The sequence below is a fragment of the Chelonia mydas genome, chromosome 7, assembly GCF_015237465.2.
Source record: "Chelonia mydas isolate rCheMyd1 chromosome 7, rCheMyd1.pri.v2, whole genome shotgun sequence".
Taxonomy (NCBI): Eukaryota; Metazoa; Chordata; order Testudines; family Cheloniidae; genus Chelonia; species Chelonia mydas.
In genome coordinates, this window is record NC_057853.1 from 29,003,054 (window position 1) to 29,025,140 (window position 22,087).

Consider the following 22,087-nt stretch of genomic DNA (forward strand, 5'->3'; position numbering starts at 1 on the left):
ACAACTTGGCAAGGCTTGAAAGCGAATTCCTGCCATCCCCCAACTTTCAGTAACAGCTATGCCCAGCAGGTCTCACCACAGCACAGAGACACCAGAACCCTGGGGACTCCCAAAGGGGGTGTTATCCAGTCCTCTTGCCCCTGCTCCATTGTGAGGCAGTGGCCCAGAGGCCACACATGGCCGTGAAAAAATTACAGGCACCTGACAAGCAGGAGAGGGAGTCATTCCCAGCCAGCAAGATGCCACCCCACTGCTAGGGGGAAGATAGTTGCCCCAAAACATGCCCAGCTCCATAGGTCAGTGCAACAGGCCAGCACTCCTGCACCTGCAACAGTCTAGCCCAGGATTAGGATTTTACTTCCCCACCCCTGCTCTAAAATTGAATGCAAAGCTAGGTCAAGGGGATGCAGTCCCCCTCTCCCCCAGCTTTGAGTCTTCCAAAATGGCAGGGGAGCTCTCAGCCCAAGGACACTGCTGTGTTCCATGGCAGCCACAGGCAGGTGAGCTCAGCTCTGGGCACTCCCAGGGAGCAAGAGTAGCAGGTACAGCTAGGAAAGGAAGATCGGGGGGAGAGGAGAGTTTAACAATGCAGCGCCTGCTCGACTGGGGGCCACACTGGGGAAAGGAGGCAGAAGGTGCCCAAGCTCAGCTGTACTCAGTCTAGCTGGGGGACCCTAGGCAGGGGGCTGGACAGTGCCTGCACTGTACCAGGGCTGCCTGATCCAGGGGGGAGGGGCACCTGACCCAGCCCATGTGCCTCCCCCCTTTCTTGCAGTGCACACCCCAGCAGGCCTGCTGACAAGAAGAAGGGTGCAGGCTGCAGGAGCCTCCCAGCAGAGGCACTCACCTTTATTTTGGAATTTTTTTTGTTCCATTTTTTTTTTTTTTAAATAATGTCACTGGTGGAAAAAAAAGCCAATAAATGAACCATCCAGGCAGCTCCTCCCACTACCCTAAATGGGCATGGCTGAGCCACACCAGACAGTGGGGGGCTGGGCACAGCAAAGGGAGACACGCTCAGGCCCCCAGCTTCCCCTTCTTGCCAGGGTTGGGGGTTGGTCACAATGGGAAGGGCTGACGCTGCAGAGGGGTAAGCTGAGCAGTAGAGGGCTGCCCCCATGCACTTGCCCCACAGAAAGAGTAAGAGCTTCCCAGCTGGGGCGGAAGCAGGACAGCTGCTCAGTGCATTAGCCCCCCTGAGGGCTGAGGTGCTGGGTGCTCCTGAGCCACGAAGAGCCCTGGGGAAGGGGCTGGACAAGCAGCTCATAGGCCTCTGATCAGTTCTAAGGCCCCCGACTGTCCATGCTACCCTGAATACATTCAGTGGGCCTGGCATGGGGTGGCCCAGGGACAACTGCCTGCCCCACTTGGCTGGGGAGCACTGGGAGACAGCCTCAGCAGGGCGAGGTGAGGAAACTGAGGGATGGAGGTGGAATGGCGGTATCAGGCTCCACTCAGCGTTCCTGGGCCAGCCCTGCGTCACAGCCACTCTGTGGCACTGTGTGAAGGTCTGCAGCAGGGGTATAAATATTGAACTAGAGCAAGGCAGTGGGAGGAAAGGGGACCCCAAACTGCAGCAGAGAGGGGATTAAACAGAAGTCTCTGTGCTGCTGGGAGCGAGAGGAATGAGAAAAGACATGGAGCCAGGACAACACAGACCCCTTGAGTGGAGGCAGGGGGCACAACCCAGAGAGTAGCTTGAGCAGTTCAGAGCGGCCTATGCCCCTACCTCCATTATTTTGCGAGTGACAAGCGACTGCCCCATAGAGACCAGGTACCAGGCAGAACCGCTCCAGCCAGCCTTGGCTCAACCTTAACCACACAGGAACCTTCCCGGGGGGGGAGAGAGAGAGAGAGAGAGAGAGAGAGAAGGGGTGAGCCTGTCACCATCCGAGACTCCCCGCATCTGGAACTGGAGAGAAGGGGACTGCAGGCAGCAGAAGAGCAGAGGCTGGGGGTGGAGATGGGGGCAGCCCCATGCACCCAGCAGGAAGGGGAGGGGAGCAGCAGCAGAGAACCCACGAGAAGGAGCCAGGAATCCTGCCAGCCATCGGGCACCAAGGACCAAGGCAAGAGGCTGCATAGAGGGAAGTTCTCAAGGGTGGGAGAGCACACCTTGCAGTCTGTCCCCACCACACACTCAACAAGGGTAAGTAATTAACACAGGCAGAGAACCCAAACCACCACCCCACCAGAGAGGTCCCGTCCCCCTGCATGGTATCATCCGGGAAAGTTGCTACTCCACAGGAGGAGGGTGCTGGACAGCACTGGGTTGGACGGTCCCCTCCCCTCCCCACCCCACCCCTCAGTCCTGGGCCTCAGCAGCACCCTCCACCCGCTGGTTTGACTGGAGTGCTGTCGATTCTGAGGTTGGGTCTGTCCCCACCAGTGGTGGCGCCGGGGCCCATGCGCTTCTTGATCTCAGCTGCCATGGTCATGAATGACTGCTCCACGTTGGTGGCGTTTTTGGCACTGGTCTCCAAGAACGGGATGCCCAAGGAGTCTGCAAATTCCTAAGCAAAGACAGGGGAGGAGAAAGGGTTACAGACTGGCAAGGCCTCTCCTGTCTGTGGCACAACGGGACAGGGCTGTCCCTGTCCCAAGAGTCACCTACCCAGGAGGGCCCTCATCCCTTTGGGGAGGGGGCAGTGCTGAGATCCCTAGCCAGACAGACACCATTCAGACCCCCAACACCCAGGCAGTAGGTCTGGTCAGTCATTAGCCCCAGTGTAGATGGGGAAGCCAAAGCACACCCCAGGGAAGTGATTTACCAAAAGGGACACACCAAGTGAGTAGCAGAATGGGAAAAATAAATCAGAGGCCCCTGCTCTAACTAGGCCTCACTTCCCTCCCAGAGCCAGCAATGGAACCCAGGCGTTCTGGATGATGGGTTGGAGATCCTAACCACATCCCCAGCTTCTTGGTGCCACAGTGAGCTGTAGCTCACGAAAGCTTATGCTCAAATAAATTGGTTAGCCTCTAAGGTGCCACTAGTACTCCTTTTCTTTTTACAGGGCAGACTGCTACTTCCCAGAAATTAGCCTGTTTCACCATCACTCCTAGTTCTGTCCCCAGACACTCGTGTCCCCCAGCCAGGCAGGTGGCTAGGAGCCTGAGCCCATGGCTGGCAGTGGGGATGGAGGCAGCCAGCACAGCCCTGGAGATCAGCCCTACCGCTGGCAAATAGCAAGCCCTTCTGAGCTACAGCCAGGCATGAAGGGGAGGAAGCATCTGATAGGACAAGTGCTGCCCCCTGGTGGGGCTTCCCGGTACTGCAGGAATATGCTGCAGTGGGGACAGCCACTCAGTTGTTAGGGCCCCACCTGAGAGTTGCTGCCTGTCTGCCAGATGCTGGAAGTGCCAGAGACAGAAGGGGGAGTGCTATCCACAAGCATCAGAGGGGCTTGCTGTGCCCTGCTCACCTTGGCCGTGGTGTAGTCCACCACTTTCTTGGTAGTGAGGTCGCACTTGTTGCCCACCAGCAACTTGTTGACATTCTCACTGGCATAGCGCTCGATCTCCTGCAGCCACTGCTTCACATTGCTGTAGGACTCCTGCAACAGGGAACGTGGGCTCAGCTGGACAAAAGCAGGACCCCAGCCACCCTGCCAGCATGCTTACAGCAACAGCTCAGAGCACCCACACAGTGGGGAGCAGGTCCCCAGCACCCCTCAGCAAGGGTGCATCTCCATTTCATAGGCAGGAAATGGATACAGGGGAAGCAACTGGCACTAGGGTCACAGTGAGTTGGCAGCACAGCTGGGGACAGAACCCAGGAGTCCTGCTCCCAGTGCTTTCTCTACCAGTACAGCCCTTCCCACATTCAGCAACTGTTCTTAGATGCTGTTACCTTGATGTCCTTCCCACCTACTCCAGGCAGCTGCTGCCAGCCTTGCCATCTTCAGAAACTGCTCAATTCCCCATCTTCAAGGTGAATATGGAAATGAAGGCAGCGCAGCCCCCTGGGCCTGGCTTTGCAACCTGCTCGATGGGCCAGTCATGGGTACGCCAGCTGCTGGCACAGAGCAGAGTAGCTGCTGCCATAGCGGTGCACAACACCTGCATCAGCAATGTCTGGGGCAGATGCGGAAGGAATGCAATGCCCCATTGGCACAGGAAGGGGCAGTGCCCAGCACAAAGGACATCAAAGGGTGCAGGAATGGATGTCACTTGGGAATAGTGATCAGGATCACTCTCTTCCCCAACAACCCCCCCACACCCAAGACCCAACAACTCTGGGAGGACTGCCTGGTCTCCACTGTGCCACCCAGGAGGCAGGGTCTGGCTACCAACAGTGAGGCATTCTTACAGCACTGCTCTAGTCCTGGAACCAGGACAGAACCCAGGGGTCCTGGCTCCCTAGGTGCCCAGCAGGCAGCCCATTGCCTGAACCTGGAGGGACTCTGGATGCAGGGAGGTCAGGGAGCTGTCAGAGGACTTGCAGGGCCAGAGTACTTGGAGCAGCATTACCTGATCTGTTACATCATACACCACAATGATGCCATGCGCCCCTCTGTAGTAGCTGGAGGTGATGGTCCGGAACCGCTCCTGACCAGCAGTATCCCACTGCAAGAGAAGGGAAGGGAGGGGAGGAGGTGGACCTTGCATTAATCCTCTCTAGAGACAGACAGTAGCCCCTAGAGGGGAAACCCCCATATTCCATTCCCCCATGCTCCTAAGCCAGCCAGTCCCCTACCCTTGTGTAGGATAGGAGCTGGCACCCTCAGAAGGGAAAGGCCTGTATACCATTCCCTGCCCTCCAGAGCCAGTCCCCAGAGGTCAATGCAGTGGCCAGGGGCCAGATACTCACGATCTGTAGTTTGATGGTTTTGCCGTCCAGCTCAATGGTCCGGATTTTAAAGTCTACCCCAATGGTGCTGATGTAGCTCTCTGTGTAGGTGTCATCCTGGAGGGTGCAGAATGAGGTGATTACCAGGGCAGCTGGGGTCTGTGCTGAACCTTCTTCAACACCCAATTCTAGTGGTGGGGAAAGGTCATGAGCCCTGATGCCCAGTGCCCTGGATCTAAACACACCTCAGACATTAACAGCCATCACTCAAAGGTGAACAGATGTCAGCCCAGTGCTGGGCAAAGAGGAGGGTTTGGGATTTCTTTAAATAGGGGGCTTTTATTAAGTGCTTTGGGAGTTTGGAGATCCTGGTCAGGAGCTGCTTAGCTTCCAGGAAGGTTCTGCAGTTTAAAAAGCCTATTTTAAGCAACTGTCATTCTAGCAAGACAACTCCTTGGTACCTGCCCATTGCCAAAGGACATGCAACACCAGCCACTCAGCTGCCCTGTAATGCTTGGTATTCCCACCCCAAAGTGCTTTATGGACAGATAAGACTATATGCAGCCACCTCTGGGGTGGGGTATGGGGACCATTAAGCAGCACACAATGATGTGCAAGTTTAGGACAGGAAGTGAAGCCTGTAACCAGATGTGGAGTTACAGGAGGCCAAATATAATCACTCAAGATGGAAACTGACCAGGACACCAGAGTGATTACAGAGCCTCTTGGGACAGTGTCAGGGTCAGGACCCCAGTTTTAAGTCTCTTGCAAAAGGCAGCACCTCCAATAGCAATGTCCTCAAGCATTGCACTGGGGCAACACTGACTACAAGGGCACAGAGGTCCCTATTGAGCCCTCCCTGCTGCTCAGCACTCTCCTCCCCAGCATGATACTGGGGTCAGACTGAGGAAAGAGGGCACCCTATTACGTCTCTGCTGTTCTCTGCAGCGTGGCAATCTCTTAGCCAAGCACTGACAGGCCTAAATGTCTTTAGCTTGCAAATTTGACTAGGTCAATGTATGATTGTTTGAGTTTCATAAAATATGCCCCAGGGTGATGATACCCAAGTACCCACATCTCAGGCACCACAACCTCACTGCAACAGCTCTGGAACAGATGTGGCCAGCCTGTCACCATATGGCTAGATAGCTGCCCACTGGATCATGAGGGGCTCTGCACAGGGCAGGGACACTCACAGCAAATCGCAGCAGGAGGCATGACTTCCCCACACCCGAGTCTCCAATCAGCAGCAGCTTGAACAGGTAATCGCTGAAACAGACATAGATGGAGAATGAGGAAAACAGAACAGTTCCTGACTTTAGTAGTGTGGATAACTGGAGACCTCTCCCCTGCTCAGACCAGGGAGTGTTCCCAGTTGAAGAAGATTAGAGGGTCACATTCCCACAACCCCAGCGGGCAAGGACTTGGAGTACATGTAGTGGGGAAAAGTGTATGTGCTGGCAAACAACTCTGGTGTAGGGCATGGGGGCTCTTTAAACAGGGATCCTTAGTCGGATCTGGGCAGTCAGGACTCTGCTCCCTGCCACCCACAGTGTTCAAGAGACAACAGGGAGCATCAGATGCTCCACAGGGGATGTAATTAGAACCCAAGAATCGTGGCTCCCGGCCCTCCTGCTTTAAGCACCAGAGCTCACTCCCCCCTCTCAGAGTGGGGAACAAAAGCCAGGAGTCCTAATTCCAACACTCTCCCTTGCTTTGGATCAGTGCACACTATACATTCAGATCAGTCTATTAGGAATTGCTTACAATGGCAGTATCTTACAGAGCAGGGTCACCCTCCCAACCAAATTTTGAGAGGTCCACTTTCCAGGGTGCAGCCCATGGTGGAGGTCAGAAATGCAAGGAAAATAGCATGGGGTGCTTGGTTTTAGTACTTAGACTGCCTCATGAGTGGGGGCAAACTCTCTACAGGGCCCTCAAGACAGACGTGTTGCAGGCTCAGGGGATCCCAGAGACTAAGGCATTAAAAAACCCTGGAAACATTAAGAATTTGGGAACAAATGAAGCCATTCAGAGCTGGAGGCCAGAAAGGCCTGTTCTGATCATCCAGCCATTCCTACATCTAGGGCCTTTCAGCTAGGCCAAGCCTAAAGGCCTTCACACAGCTCCTGAAATGCAGCCACAGCAAAAGGATTTAGAATTTTTGATCAGGCAAAAGCCTGCCTTTAAGTCAGGTTTTAGATCTCCACACAGCCATGTGGGAGCCTCCACATATCTGCTGGTGCTGTCGGTTCTGCTGGGATTGGAGGAGTCACCCCAGGACACACTGTGGCTCTGTGGATTGACACTGAGCACTGGGGCGGTTCTCAAACCTCTTGAGCAGAGACCCAGGTATTTAAAGTTTTAGGATCCCACTTGGTTATGGCCAGCCCTTTGCCCTCGTAGCAAAATGCTCACCCAGCTCTGGGGAAGCTGCAGCAGAGATCCCAAACTGGAGTGTCAACTCCAGGAGGGGGAAGGAAGAGGGCCTTTCTTAAGAGTCCTGCATGGACCATGCACCACAGTGCTGGCCTCTAGGGCTGGGTTTCTACAGAATGCAGGTGCTCTGGGGCAAGGCAGCTTCAGCTCTGCCCATCCTAGGGAGCTGGGCTCCTATCCTGGACTTGCAAGGTTGCTAAATTCAATCTGAGGGGGTCAGTGGTGACCCTTAGCAGAGGGACAGCTAGGGCTTGGCAGTCAATCAGGGAAGGTCTCCCAGCAGTGAAAGGTCTAGAAATCTCCAGACTGTTTTTAAACTCCCTTTGAGGGAAGCAAACAGATCATAGTCTCCAGGTCTGATCTCCGAGGAGCAAGTGAGCTGACCATTCCCCACTTCAGCCCTCTGCTCTGGGAGGGTTATAGGCTGCTCTGTCACCCACCACCCAGAACAGCTTCAACCCCTCAAATGCTAGCTGGAGATCTCTGGTCTCCAGTGACTTTCTCTGCATCCCTCACCATACTGAGCCAGTGAGCGTAGCCACAGCAAGGGAAGAGACCCATTTACAGAACAGCCCAATCCCAGTCACTGCAAGTGTAATCCATCACCCCAATACATTGCCATGGCAATGCCATGTGCAATGAAGCTGGTACCACCCATCCCTCCCTGCACAGGAAGGAGGTGACCCAGCCAAGCAGCAACTCACCCTCAGCCATTGCGACCCAAGGCAGCAGCAGAACTTCCCACATGGTGACAGTGACATGGGGTGGCCAGGAAGGGGTTGCAATGGCCAGCCTGACTACAGATCTCATGGGAAGACATGCTGAGTGGCTGGACATTAACACAAAGGCAGCTTAGCCCCAACCAGCTCCAGCTGGAGACTCTCGCTGCTCCCCAGTACTGCAGCTGGGGGTACTGGCAGCAAATCCCTGAACAGAAGAGGCTCATGATACATTCAGGACAGCCTGAACCAATCCCAGACAGAGACCAAGCCCTGGGACAGACTGACTGTCCCCTGCTCCAACACACAGGGGCCCTAAGAGGGATTACAAAGCCAGAACAGACTTCCATGTCATCCAAGAGTTCAGAAGGCTCTGGAAATTAGAAGCTGCAGAGCACTGAGGTAAATCACACAACGCGAGTCTAGTGGTCACAGTCCAGTGGTCATAGAAGGGGGCTAGGACTCCTGGGTTCTCCTCCCAAATCTTAGATGACGTGATACAGTAAGAGCCCCCCATTCTGTGCCTTGAGCTGCTTTAGCTACTAGATCCCACTTCCTTCCCAGAGCTGGGGAAAGAACTGAGGAGTCTTGGCTCCCAGCCCTCTGTTCAATTCCATCCGGATGTCCATCCTGGATGCCAGCGCAATTTCAGGCAGAATAGCTGTCGTCTGTGGAGAGGGACTGATTTATCACCGAGAAGGATAACCTGCCCTAGAGTAACATTCAGCCCTTTACAGCCTGAGGTTCTGGCCATTGGACCCCACTCACTGCCCAGCACAGCTTGCCACTAGCAATAGCAGGGCCCTTCATGTGCTTTCCACCCACACCACAAGCCAGGAGGAACTGAACTGAGAGGCCTCTGCACAGACCGTTTTATCATACAACACCAGAGACATGGTAGCACCTATCCCAAGTACAGTCCCCCCTCTGCCTCACTCTCTGGCCAGCTGAGCTGAGGCCTCTGACCAGCAACACAGCTCAGCACAGTCGCAAAGCCTGGGTGCGTAAGCACTACATCCTGACAGCACAGCAGTGACACAGAGCTATAGCGTCCTTCACCCCAAAGCAGGGTGCAGGACGACCTATTACTGTGGCAAACTGTTTACATGGGAGCCCAGGCCTGGCCCCTGCCCAGTGCTGCATGACAGTGCAGGCAGAAGTGAAGGTTAATCAGACTCAATTGCATTATAGCTACTACTTGAGGGAACTGTGGGGAAAATGAGTAGCTACCAGGCCATCAACATCGGGGGGGGGGGGGGGAAGGCATCCCCTCTCCCCACCTCCAGCATAGGGGGAGAGCACCCCTTGTGGAGCCCAGCAGCACCCTTTCTTAGAGCTCAGCACCACGACACTAGATTCAGTGCCTGCTCAGACGGACAGCACCCACTACAGAATCACCACTACCCCATATGGCAGCTTAGGTTTTCCACGGAGGTCTCCTATCCAAGTAGTGACCCTGCCCAGCCCCACTTTTCAGTGCTGCTGCATTACACAGCTATAGTTTGAATCCCCAAAATGAGCAGTAAGAACACGCAACAAGGCTCTGCACACCCAGAGCTAGACTCAGCTCCCACCCTGCCCGCCTGGTGCGGATCTAGCACTTGCCCCTGGGGAGGCTGCCTGGCTGTCGGGTACACCTGCTGCATTCAACCCCTGCTTTACATGGCATACAGTACAAGCCTTTTCTAAAGGCTCATTAAGAGCCAGCCAAGGGTAGCCCTGGATACACACCAGGCTCCGCAGAGACAGCTACCCCCACAACTCACCACAAGCCCTAATTAACACCTGCCCTTTTCAAGCCTCACAGGCTCTTGCAAGTACCCAGGCTGGGCTATCAAGGCCCATTACTCCTCCCAACACAACCCACTCTTAGAGAGCAACTGATAATAAACGTAAGCCCTGAAGCTCTGGTGCTGGCAACAGGAGAGAGAGAGAGAGAGAGAGAGATCCAGGGAATAACTGCTCAGAAGAGTGCTGGTAAACTGGAGTCTATGATCTCCAGACTCAAAGCCTCACCCACATGAGAAATGTATACCAGTCAGATCAACACTATGTTTGTACAGCACCTGGCATAACAGGGTCCATGTCCGGGGCTCCTAGGCCACAAACCGGTGCAAATCCTACTTCAGAGTGGCTTGTTAAACTGCTGGAAGTTAAAGCCAGGTACATTGAAACTTGAATTAAGCAGGCCTGGCAGAAGTCAATTTTTATGATTTTCTCCCCCCCCCCAAATTTTGACAATTTTTATTTAAGAGTTTTCTTCTATTTTTAAAACTTCCCCCCCCACAGTTGCAGGGGTTGGGTTAGTGCAGTGTTGATGGCAGGGGGTTCCCTCTGCAGCCAAGAGGCACAATATATGGGGAGGCTGCAGTCCTGGCCCAGCAGAGCAGAAGCCCCTGGTTGTGGGGGAGGCCATCCCACTGCTAAACAGCTCCTGCCCAGAGACAGCGCCCCTGGCTCATGACACCCAATCCCTGCAGGCACAAGATGTGAGGAAGGCTGGGGTCCTAGTAGGGAACTGCAGACACCACTGGCCAGGGCTTTAAGAAGTCCTCGTGTCCAGCTGTGGGGGGGGAGGCCACCCTACTGCTGAATGGCTCCTGCCTGGGGTGGCCTCTTCAGTGAGCAGAAACAACTCCCATACCTTGTGCCTTCAGGGACTGGGCATCACCAATCCTGCTCGCTCATTCACTAGTCAGGAGCATGGGAGCCGTCCCCAGGCAGTTGTTCAGCAGGGGGTGGTCTCCCTGCAGAGGTGGGGGCAGGTCTTCCTCCTTGCAGTCCTGGAGGAGGGTCTCTGTTCCATTGGGCTAGGAGCGCTGCAGCCTCCCCAGACTTTGCGCCTGCAGAGATCAGGTGATGCTGGCCCTTAGGAAGCAGAACTCTGCTGACACAGACCAGCTCACTCACTCCTGTGACAGCAGAGATGCAGAAGGCTCCCCACACATGACCCAGTCCCTGCAGTCATATCAACTGTTACCAACTGATTTGTTGATTTCAGTGTGTCAGCTGAAAGACATTTACTGACAGTTCTAGATTAAAATCAAATCCTATAAAGCCTAGAAATAAGGCACCAGTTTTTTAGCCAAAAGGAAGTGGCAGATTCTCCATGCTGTGTTAGTTTCAAATCCAGACTGGATGCTTTTCCCAAACCCAAATAATTGGACTTAATACAGGGGTCACTGAGTGACACTCTGGCCTGTGATATACAAGAGGGTCAGACTAGAGCAGTGCTTCTCAAAGCTGGTCCGCCGCTTGTTCAGGGAAAGCCCCTGGTGGGCTGGGCCAATTTGTTTACCTGCCACGTCCGCAAGTTCGGCGGATTGTGGCTCCCACTGGCTGCAGTTGGCCGGTCCAGGCCAATGGGGGCTGCAGGAAGCGGCGTGGGCCGAGGGATATGCTGTCCACACTTCCCGCAGACCCCACTGGCCTGGAGCGGCAAACCACAGCCAGTGAAAGACATGATCAGCCGAACCTGTGGACACAGCAGGTAAACAAACCAGCCCAGCCCACCAGGGGCTTTCCCAGAACAAGCGGCGAACCAGCTTTGAGAACTACTGGACTAGAGGATCTAACTGTCCCTTTTGGCCTTAACTCTGAATCTTAAGTTTTGTTTCAGTCACGAGGCATCAGCTGAAGCTAGATTGTTTTGAGTTTGATTTATATTAAAGATCCATAGATTGTGGTCCTTTCTTTCCAGCTACTCTGGCCTACTGTGTGACATAAGTACCAGACAGCCTACAAAGGGGTTTGCACTGAGTAAACAAAACCAGCTTACACTTACTGATGTTAAATCAGTGGTTCTCAAACTGTGGGTTGGGACCACATTTTAATGGAGTCACCAGGGTCATTACACTTGCTGGGGCCTGGGGCTGAAGCTGAAGCCTGGAGTAGTGGGGCTTAGGCTCCACCTCTCCTCCCCCAACCTGGGGTGATGTAGTCATTTTTGTTGTCAGAAGGGGGTCATGGTGCAATGAAGTTGGAGAACCACTGTGTTAAACTGATGCAGCTTTCCTTGCGCAGTGCCTGCAGCAGCAAGGCCCATGTAGAGAGAGTGTGTGAACACACAAAGTGGCTCACTGCCAGCACTAAGTCCGGTCACTGCCAGGAGCAGGACAATTTTATAAGTGGAAGCCTCTGTCAGCACAAGCTGGGCTGAGGGTTCCACTTCACCGCAGGGTTAACTTGGCTTCCAAGGCAAATGCAGTCCCTAACTCAAGCCCTGTTCACACAAAAACCCATTCCCCTCAAGTGTGGTGGTTTCAACTTGAGCTGGCTGGCTTGTAGGGGCGTAGGCTACAGCTCGTGTGAGCACACCTCACCCTGCAGCATGGGTGCAAGCTAGTACCACTGGAGTGCCACGAGTCCTCCAATGCCTCCATTCCCTGCATCTCCTTCCCAGAAAGGACAGGCCTACAATTCACTAAAGAACTCAGAACAGCTCAGCTGACTCTAGTGCTAAGAACCATGGGATATGCTCTAAGAAGCCTTAGCGCCAAACACAAGGGAGCCCAGTACCAGCATGGCCACAGCAGCTCCAGTGTTTTCAGGCAGGGTGGCCACTGGCACTTGAATGAGGCCAACTCCAGAGTAGGTCGCTCAAATGAATGCTGTAGTGCTGAGAGACCCTCAGACCCACCAATGCATTTTATGTAGAACAGGTTTTGCTTGTCACTGACCTGTTCTGGATTCAAACCTGTGCCATGGAGTTTCACTGCACTGTCAATGAAGGGGTGCTAAACAGTTCACACGCCAAGCTTCAACATCCCATGAAGTTATTGCCCAGATTTAAAAATGAGGAAACAGAAGTCTAGAGATGGAAGCAACTTGACCACAGCTGCTCGATGAGTTAGCGCAAAAGCTGGGACTAGAACCCAAAAATCCTGACTTCAAGCCCTCCCAGCTATCTGATAGCCTCTGCCCACATGCTATACAGATAAGAGTGACTGGTCTCCAGGGCTGTATGCAACTGCATGAAGGCCTAACGGGTGAGGCCCCTGACAACTCCTCTCTGCTGCCTCCCACAGCCCCCTGCACAGGGATTGTGAGAAGAGAAGTGGCGCCTGCTGCATGGAAGTAGTTTGTTCCCCAATCCCAGATTGGAGACTCTCACTTCACAGCTGACTCAGGAAGATCTGACATACAGGATACAAGGACAGATGTTTAATCAAAAAAGCGGGTAGCCAGAAGTCTTTGGTTTTATCCCCAGCTCTGGAGAGCAGTGGGCAGGAAATCAGGACTCTGCCTGTCTCTGGAGAGAGTGTAGTTCAGTGGTTAACAAAAGCCCTAGGTTCTATTCCTAGCTCTTCCACCTACACTGCATGATTGCGAGCAGGGTCCTCACCTCTCTGCCTCAGTTTCCCCACCAGTAGAAAGGGGCTAATTCCCTTCAGTAGCGTTGAGGACTGCAGGATCCTTTGATAACAGGTACTAGGGAAGCCAGGTGTTTCCCTAAGAACCCAGCCACATATGAGCTACTGTGACAGCACAACACCCACCCCTTTCTTGACTGCTCTTGCAGACAGATTGTTCCATCTGACTTGCAGAGAACTGGTGCCCTGCCCTCCCATCTCCACTATCTGGGGGCAGCAAGGATGGCTCCCCATCCATATACCTCACCAACATGTTGGCAGGGGCAGAGGTATTTGTGAGCAGAGCTGACAGAATCTGGGCAGCATCTCTCTGCAGGCAGAGCTTTGCTGCAACACTGCTTCCCTGAAGCCCTCACTGCAGGTGCCCGAGCTTTCTCTTCTGCAGCACCTGTCAACTGGGACCTGCTCCCAGGCTTACCTCAAAACCACACTACACCCGCTCCACTAGGGCAGCAAGCTCCTCAGATCCATGTCAAGCTGGGTTCTGTTGTAACAACTGGCCTACAAATTTACTCTATTTGTGAGCTCAGCTGTGAAAAGTGAGTTCATGAAACATCACAGCAGCCTATAACGACAAATGTAGATGGGAAGAGGTGCAAGAGAGACCAAGTACACCTCTTCATTTGGACTAACTCAGTCTGATAACTAAAACGGTGTTGAGATCATTCCCTGGTAAACAAGATAGCAGTAAGACTGGAAATCAGTGAACCAAAACTGGTGTCAGAAATTAGGCCTAATTAGACAAAGTAATGAAGGAATAGGCTACTCCACCCATCACTCCCTTTGGGGGAAAAACTGGAGGCAGCTACCATGATACTGGCCGACTAACAGGTGAGAGAAGGGGAATGAGTGAGCTTCACCATCCTGGTGGTCATCCCTACTGTCTGTGTGGTCTTCTGACCTTCTTCATCCTAATCTGAGAGATGTCCTGATCAGAGTGGGCAAGAGAGGGGGACTCAAACATTGCCACCTCCACTACTTAAACTGAATCTCAAACACCAAGAAGAATGTGTGACTTTAAGCCCTCCCTCCCCACTCCGTGTGTCCTTTTCCTTCCCTACTTTATTCTCCTTTTGTCCTCTGTTTAATAAGCATCTCAGTTGGCCAAGACTATATATTCTGCAACACTGCTGTAAGCCTGTGACCAGAAAGAGGCAGCTAAAAGCAATGCCCTAGACAGCTTGATGCTGATACAAGTTTGCCAGGTCTTTGAGTGGCTTATAAGACCATGTGCTGTGCCTGTCTTTCTACAGCACTGAGGCTGCAAGTGAAACATAACCCAAGACAGAAGCTGCATTTTCTAACTTTGCTGTCCTTCTCTCCTCTTGTGTGTTTGTCTTGTTTGGTCTTCTCAGAAACAGGATCCGGTTTTATCTCTACTAACTTTTCTTTCCCACAAAAGAGCAGTTACCACCATCTATAATACCATGTAAGAAACTGTCAAACAAGGGGTTGTGTGTTCTAAAACTCTACAGCTAAAGAGAAAGACCAAGGGAGCTGTTAAAATGAAAATATTTAAAAGCCTTTGAAATGTAAATAAAGTATTAACTTTCCTTTTTCTGTATTTGCAATAGAAGGTTTAAAGAACGGTGATTGTGTTTACACCATGGTACTAAGCAGGCTGAGGTCTCTGTATGCCTAATTCAGACCCCTGTTTAAGGTTGGACAGTGACTGGGTTATGTTAATACCTTTTGTACCAATTTAGATGGAAAATGTGGGCCAAAGTTCTACCCTGCTCCTCAGCTACTGCAAGCCAAATCCTGCTCTCAACCCACAATACCCTCTTCTGCTTTCAGGTGTCCCCAGGCAACCCCACCACTTTTCATGCCTCCTCTCAGGACTGTGCAGGCAGCAGGAGGACACCCACTCATTGAAACCTAGCTGATGATTCTGTCCAACAGGCAAGCCAGGAGAGAACTTAACTCCAGCACCAACAGCAACATGGGGTACAGGCAGAGGATGCTGTGCTCCGCTTGGTAATAGCAGGACAGGGGGAGGACTGAAAGACTACTGAAGGCCACCGTGACCAGGACTGGCAAAGATCCATAGATTGGAGCTGGTGGGCACACTTTCCTCCCAAACCAAAGGTGTTGCTTGGGGCGATATGTCTGGGAGAGAACAATCACTATGAGATCTCAGACCCCACAGGTCCCAGAGCAAAGGAGGAAGCCCCACCTGCTGGGATGTTGAAACCCCACAGGGCCAAGTGCCACCCTACCCTAGCTGGGATCCAGATGCAGCACTGTCCCATGAGACAGTTTATATAGGATTAATACTCACACCCAGCCAGAATGGAAGCTTTATACAGCTGAGTCCAACAGGGGGCAGGGCTTTGGGAAGGTCTTTAAGCGCCCCCTCCTCCCAGAGAACAAAAAAGTGGTGTGAAAGAAGAGACCCAGCAGGAGTTAAGGGGGTTCATTCTCCCAGCACTCTGCTCTCCAGACCCCTCCACGTGTACCGAGATGACACTGCTTTCACAAGAGCACAGGGTTTGAGTGACTCCTATTGTTGTGCAGAGCTGGAGTTTGTGACAGGAAGAGTTCATTACCTCATCCAGCCCATGCAGAATGGCTCCTTAGTGCTTGGCTTAGTACTGTGGTGCCCCTGCTGCCCTTGGGAGGAGATTCCTTGCTCCAGAGACTCCACTGTTAGGAATGGCTTTCCAATATATAAAACTCTTCCTTCCCCCAGCTTTATTTATCTGCCCCCTTACGCCCCCTCGACAATGCTTCCCCCTTGCTGATCGTCCCAGCCTTCAGATATGGGGCAATTTACAATCCTCTGAGACAATACAGAGCAATAGGTAAGGCTCAGGCACTGGCACTCAGAACTCCTGGGTTCTAGCCTCAGGCACAGATGTCACTGGCACAACTGGTTCCCCCTCTGAAACACAGGAACAATATCGACCATGCTTTTTAAAGCGCTAAGTGTTTGGCCCAGCCATACATATATGGCCCTTCGTCATCCCCAGAAGCCAGGCTCCCGGAGTTCTCAAGTCAGTACCCAGGCAACAGTCAGTGGTCACCACGTGTGAGTGCCTAACTGCCCCCAGCATTGCTCAGGCACAGAAGCAGCCCAAACTGAATCTTGGAGCCCAGCTTCCCTTACCACACACCTCCCCTCCTCCCCCCCCGCAGAAGATCAGCATTGTCATAAAAGGAACAAACTCCGTCTCAGCCCCAACCAGAGCTCTTCAGCAGCTATCATGACTCCTCCTTCCTCAGATCTCATCCTGCCTCTTACAGCCATCATGCTGTCAGTACAACACTTTAGTTGCCTGCACAATGCAGGCAGGAATGAGCACGGTCACCACTGCACCGGAGATAGTTGCCACAGCCATTGCGTGCATCTGAACAGACCTCTCTCTCATCACCACCGGCTTGATGCTGCTGCAAGGAGACAGCAACACCTTCCATGATTACTTGAGGTCTCTGCACAAGGGGTATCCAGCATGTCCCTTGCCTCTCACAAGTGTTTCTGCTCCAAATGGCCCAAGAAACCTTTGCACCATCCCCATGATACCTCCAGGGGCTCCCAAAGGAATTGGCACAATTAATTATGGAGCATTTGAGTGCTTTCAGCATTTGAGAATTGTTACATCGGTCACCTCAGATCAACAGAATAAGGTAGCCCGGCTGCATTACTCCTCATTGGCCCAGCTAGCCTGGTGACACAATCAAGTCCTGCTGGCAGCAGGCAACATGAGCGCCATTTCCTAATGAGTGTGTTTTGCTGGTGGGGAGGGGACAGGAAGCCCTGACTCATGCTATCTCCGGTCACTTTTCCTTTGATTCAACATGCATTCAATATAGATGCTTTGGGGCGGTCCCTAGTGGGGGAGCATGACTAGCTATCCAAGAGAATGCACCCACACAGGTCAAAAATTCAGCAAACACAGTGCCGGCTCAGTATGAGATTGTCCCCAACCCCCACTTCTGGAGTTCCCATGCTCCTGGTGCCTTTCACACCATAGCCATCTCCATGCATATCAGACATCACTTCACCCACCACTTCTGGAGTGGAAGACAACAGCTGTTTAATAGCCAACAGAGATACTAGCAAGAGCAGAATCCTGTATCCATTTGAAACTCAGGGAGAGGGATTTAAAAGGAAGAAAAATGGAATGGCCCCAAGAAGGGCTGGGAAGAGAAAGGGCATTGGGCTCCAAGAAGTCAGGACGTATGCTAAGTCTCATCTGAAAGGCAGAATCACAGGAGCTGCCCGTCAGTGCCAGATCTTGGCTCTGACAACCTGCTACGAAAAGTGTGTTGACAGCTTCATTCAGAAAGGCAGCCAGCGCCACTTGAGAAGTGTGTGTGTGTGTGTGGGGGGGGGGGTCCTAGTTTGCCCCCTAGCAGCTCAAGAGGGAATGCCACCAGCCAGATGTGCAATTCCTTTTCCAGAAAGCCTCACTCTCCACAAAGCCACCTGTCATCAACACTAACTGGCTGCTCAGAGAGGCCATGGAGGCCAAACTCCTAGCTGCTCTGATCAGGGCATTGTCTAACCCCAGAGCTGACCAGGTTTCCATTGCCTTCACCTTCTCCCTCCAACAAGCAGACAATCTGGACGAGGACTTCTGCCCACTTCTGCCTACAGCCAGCTAGAATGCAGCTTCCCTGTGTGCCCACCTAGGGGATGGCCTCTCTGGAGCCACATCTGAGCTCCCTCAAGTGCCCCAGAGCTGCAGTCACATACACACTCTGGAAGCAGTCAGAGCACTGCCCATTTCAGTCAGTGCCAAGTCAGCCTAGTAGGAAGGGCACTCCACATCCCTTGCTGTGGAAGCTTCAGTAAAGAAGGATTCAAAGCAGGCCTATGATTTACATCAACTTGACTTTTTCCCTGTGCTATTGACAAGCAGCTGTGATAATTAGCACTGGATCCACTTGAAGCAGCCAAGATGCTACCCTGTAGAACCACCACCTCATGGGGGAAGGCTGAAGCCCAACAGAATTGCACTGAAATGCAACAGAGTTTGTAAGGGGTCTGTTTGGCTCTGGGGTGGAAAATGGGGTCTTCCCCTGCAGGCCACTAGCTCCAGCCAGCCTCCATGGTGGAAAGCTGTTCCCATCTTATGTCTGTTTGGTGGCCCATCCCCCTGAAACACACTGGGGTGTGGGTGGTCTCACCCCAGGTCACAGGAGAGCAACCATCTCTATCACCTGTTCCCCAACCCAGTGGGCACTAACCAGTCCCTTGCTGGCCTCCTCTGCCAAGGCCTGAATGGGTCCCAGCACCGACTGAAATCCCATCAGCCCCTGAGAGAACAGCTAGTGTAGTTGTTAGGGCGCCAGCCTCCACAGGGGAGACCTGGGTTCAGCTTCTCCAGACTCCCTAGGCCAGTCGTTCAGGGCTCACGTACACACACTGCCCTGATTTACTGACACCAGTCTAGTTAATGCAATGCAGGGCCCTAGTGTGGCTGGAGTTACCGTGCTGTACAGGTGCTTTACACCCATACAGTTACCCCCGGGCAGCAAGGAGGAGTGGGGAGCTTTAGCCCGGAATAACCTTGCCCACCCTGGGCACTATTCTAGAACGAGACTGGTACAAAACCGCCCGCACCCTCCGCTGCCTCAGCTCCCATTGTAGGGCTGGACTGACCCCTCCATGGCGAGGATAAGACCCGCCACCCCCCGGCTTCCCCGCAGACACCCAGTGACGGGGCAGGCGCCGGGGCAGAGGGACCCAGCCCCGCAGGGAGCTCCCTGGAGCCGGGGCTCACCCCCCGATGCCCCTCAGCCGCCCCAGGGAGGGGCCGAGCGCGCGGCTGGCGCCGGAGCGGAGGGCCCAGGGACGCTGGTGAGGGGAACGGACCGGCAAGTGAGGCAGGATAGCGCCTGGGGAGGGGAAGCGGGGGGCCCGGACCCCGGCCGGGGGACGCCAGGGGGCGGCGGCAGGAGACGCCCCGCGGCCCCGGAAGGGCAGCAGGGGCGGGGCTACGGGGCTGTAAGGCCCCGCCGAGGGCTGCTCAGGGCCCGGCGGGGGCTGTGGGGAGCGCTCTGGGATAGGGTCCTAGCCACGGTGAGGGGCCGGCCCCGAGGGGCTTCGGTCCGCCTGAGCCACGGGGGTCCCGGCCCTGCCCTTCCCCGCGCACTCACTACTCGGGGTTCATGGCGGCGCCCCCGCGGTGATTTCGGCTCCTCCTCACTCACAAGATGGCGGCGGCCTGCGGCACCCCCCTCGGTCCTCCCCCCACCCCAGGGGCGGCACCGCCAGTACGCAAGTGTGGAGTCCTGCCTCCGGCACCCTGGGATATGTAGTCTCCCGCTCACGCTTGGCCACGCCCCTTCCCCTGCGGCCGCGCGACCTGCGGGGAAGTGCGCATGTGCGGAGAGCGCATGACTTCATGGGATGCGTAGTTCCTCTTACCCAGGCTTCACGCGCTCTCCGTGCAGACGCTGCTTGTCCCGTGCACAGGCGCCACACACGCAATCCCTCACGGGATATGTAGTTTACTTGCCGGACTCTTTGTCAGACACGTGTTCAGTGTCTCCTTCGCAAAGCCCTCAGCCGCAAAGACCCCTGGGGGATGTAGTTTATTGACCAGATCAAGCTAACTTCAGAACCCACGAGACCCCAGAGCACAAGGGAGGGGGCGGGAGCCAGGACTCTTGGGTTCTTCTAGCCCTAGCTCTAGGAGAGGAGAGGAGGGGGGGGGTCTAGTGGTTAGAACCAGGGCCTGGGTATCAGGACCCCTGGGTTCTAGCCCTATGTCAGGGTAATAGTGAGGTTGTGACTCACGCACAATGACTGGTTGGGTGAGTCACTATTGCTTTTAGCCTTTGTTGCAGTTACCCCTAGTTAATTTCAGTGAAACACACCCTCGTTCTTGCATCACAGGCAGGGGAAACCAACACTCCCAATCTCTCTTTCCAACAGGCCCCTGCCCTCTCTAGGGGTTGTTAGCAGCACTGTGCTACAGAGTAGGACCTGGGCCTAGTACTTAGTTGTGGGGCTAGCTGCAGAAATGGTTGGGGACAGGCTGGCTTGGGTGATAGATAGAGGATGTTTCTTCTAATGATGGCCCTTCTGGTTCTGTGTCTGTTCATCTATAATCCTAGGGGACCTCACACAGCCGCCATGTGGACAGTTTTAGATGCTCAAGAGCTCCACACTCTGTGCCATAAGTGCCCATCCCCTAAAGTCCCACCAGAGGGGTCCAGAGGGAACCTCCAGAGCAGTGGTATAGAAGAAAGAGACTCAGAACAATCACGGCGTGGGTGGACCCTCAACTTCCTGTCTGTCTAGATGCTGTTGGAAGCAGGACAGGAACACTGGCTGCAGGGGCAGCTCACAATTACTCCATTCATGGCCTCTCCCAGCAGGGGGCACTGTCAGGAGAAGCAAAGGAGCACTAGGTGTACAGGGAGCTCCTTCCCGGCTATTCCAGGGGCTGCCTCTCTCAGTGAGGAGCAATGGCAGCAGGTGGGAGCTCTTGGCTATTCCAATCTGGGATACGACTACAGGAAACACAGTGGGGAGGAGAGCTGGCTGAGGAGGAGATCCCAGCCTCTCCCACCAGGGGGTGCTGTAGGTGTGGAGCAGGAGCTCTGGCCGGGGGACTCCTGGCTACTCCAGCCCTGGCCTTTACAGGGGTCACTGTAAAAAGCATAGCAGGGAATAACAGTCCCAGGCTGGCACCTGTTATATTTCATGGCATACAGATAGAGAAGGAGAAGAAAACACAAAATATTCCTGTGGGAAGATTGAAACATAATGCTACTTTATTTCTGAGAAATCAGAATGAAAACACACACAAACCCAACAACAGAGAGAGACGAAGCAGGCTGCTCCTTATAAAACCAGAATGATCCAGTTCACCTCAAGTTGCTGTAGGCTGACTAGCTGCAAACCAACTCTGCTCAAACACATACAGGCTTACTATAGATCCCCCTAACCTGCAAGCAGAATCAGGAACCCCTACTGAGCCTTTAAAGTGATAGCATGCAATTCCAACATAGGCCTCAATACCCCTCACACTGGGGCTACCCTCCTGGTGTCCCATTGCTAGGGCACTCCCATAGCCAAGTGATGGGGAAATTCCCCCTGGGGCCTGCTTGGGCAAGGGCACCTCCCTTCCCCAAATAGCCTGACTCCTCTCTGGGACTGGGGAGAGGGGCAGCCAGGCCTTGAGGAGGGGCAGCCGGGGGGCTTCCAGGACCATTAAAAGGGCTAAGGGCTCACAGGTTAGGTTAGAGGTGGGGGAGGAGCCAAGGCTGCTGGGGAAGGGTCTGGCTGCTCCAGTCCATCAGCATATCCAGCTTAGTTTCCTTTCTCTAGGAGGCCAGGGAAAGGCAGCCAATCAGAGGGAGCTTCCCAATAGCATGGGCTGGGGTGACAGTGACTGTGGGACAAATGGGGACTGGGAGCATGTAGAATGAATACAAGGAAATGTCTGTGTTTGGGGTAGGGACAGGCATTGTCCATATGCAAATTTATGTAAATGTATTCAAATTGCAAGCAGGGGCACCCAAGGAAGTGCTTTTCTCCAAGCCCCAGCTCTCAGAGCCCTGAGATGATGAGCCAATCACAGCCTTCCCTTCTGTGCTGGTGGTGGAGAAATGCTGGGAAATGACTCCCCTGGCAGGGGCAAAGCAAGGTACGCCACGTGCTAAAGTTCTCAAGCCTCATGCTGGCCTTAGCTGAGCTCACACTGCGGGGCCTGGTGCGTGGTGGCTGAGCCCTGGGGTCAGGAGGCACTAACCTGCTTCCAGCAGACAAGCTCAGAACTGAAACTGCAGCTGAGGTCTTAAACCACAAA

At 53.9% G+C, this 22,087-nt stretch overlaps 1 protein-coding gene across 1 annotated transcript; it reads right to left on the bottom strand.

Moving 5' to 3' along the window:
• Window positions 1-818: 818 nt before the first annotated feature.
• Window positions 819-19,565, bottom strand: RAB1B (RAB1B, member RAS oncogene family). Its single transcript, XM_007056178.4, has 6 exons — window positions 19,425-19,565; window positions 5,986-6,058; window positions 4,811-4,906; window positions 4,471-4,566; window positions 3,423-3,554; window positions 819-2,513 (listed from the first exon to the last, which is right to left on the bottom strand). Exons 1-6 carry the CDS (start codon window positions 19,436-19,438, stop codon window positions 2,319-2,321), a joined length of 606 nt encoding a protein of 201 aa, XP_007056240.1. The 5' UTR covers window positions 19,439-19,565; the 3' UTR covers window positions 819-2,318.
• Window positions 19,566-22,087: the final 2,522 nt, after the last annotated feature.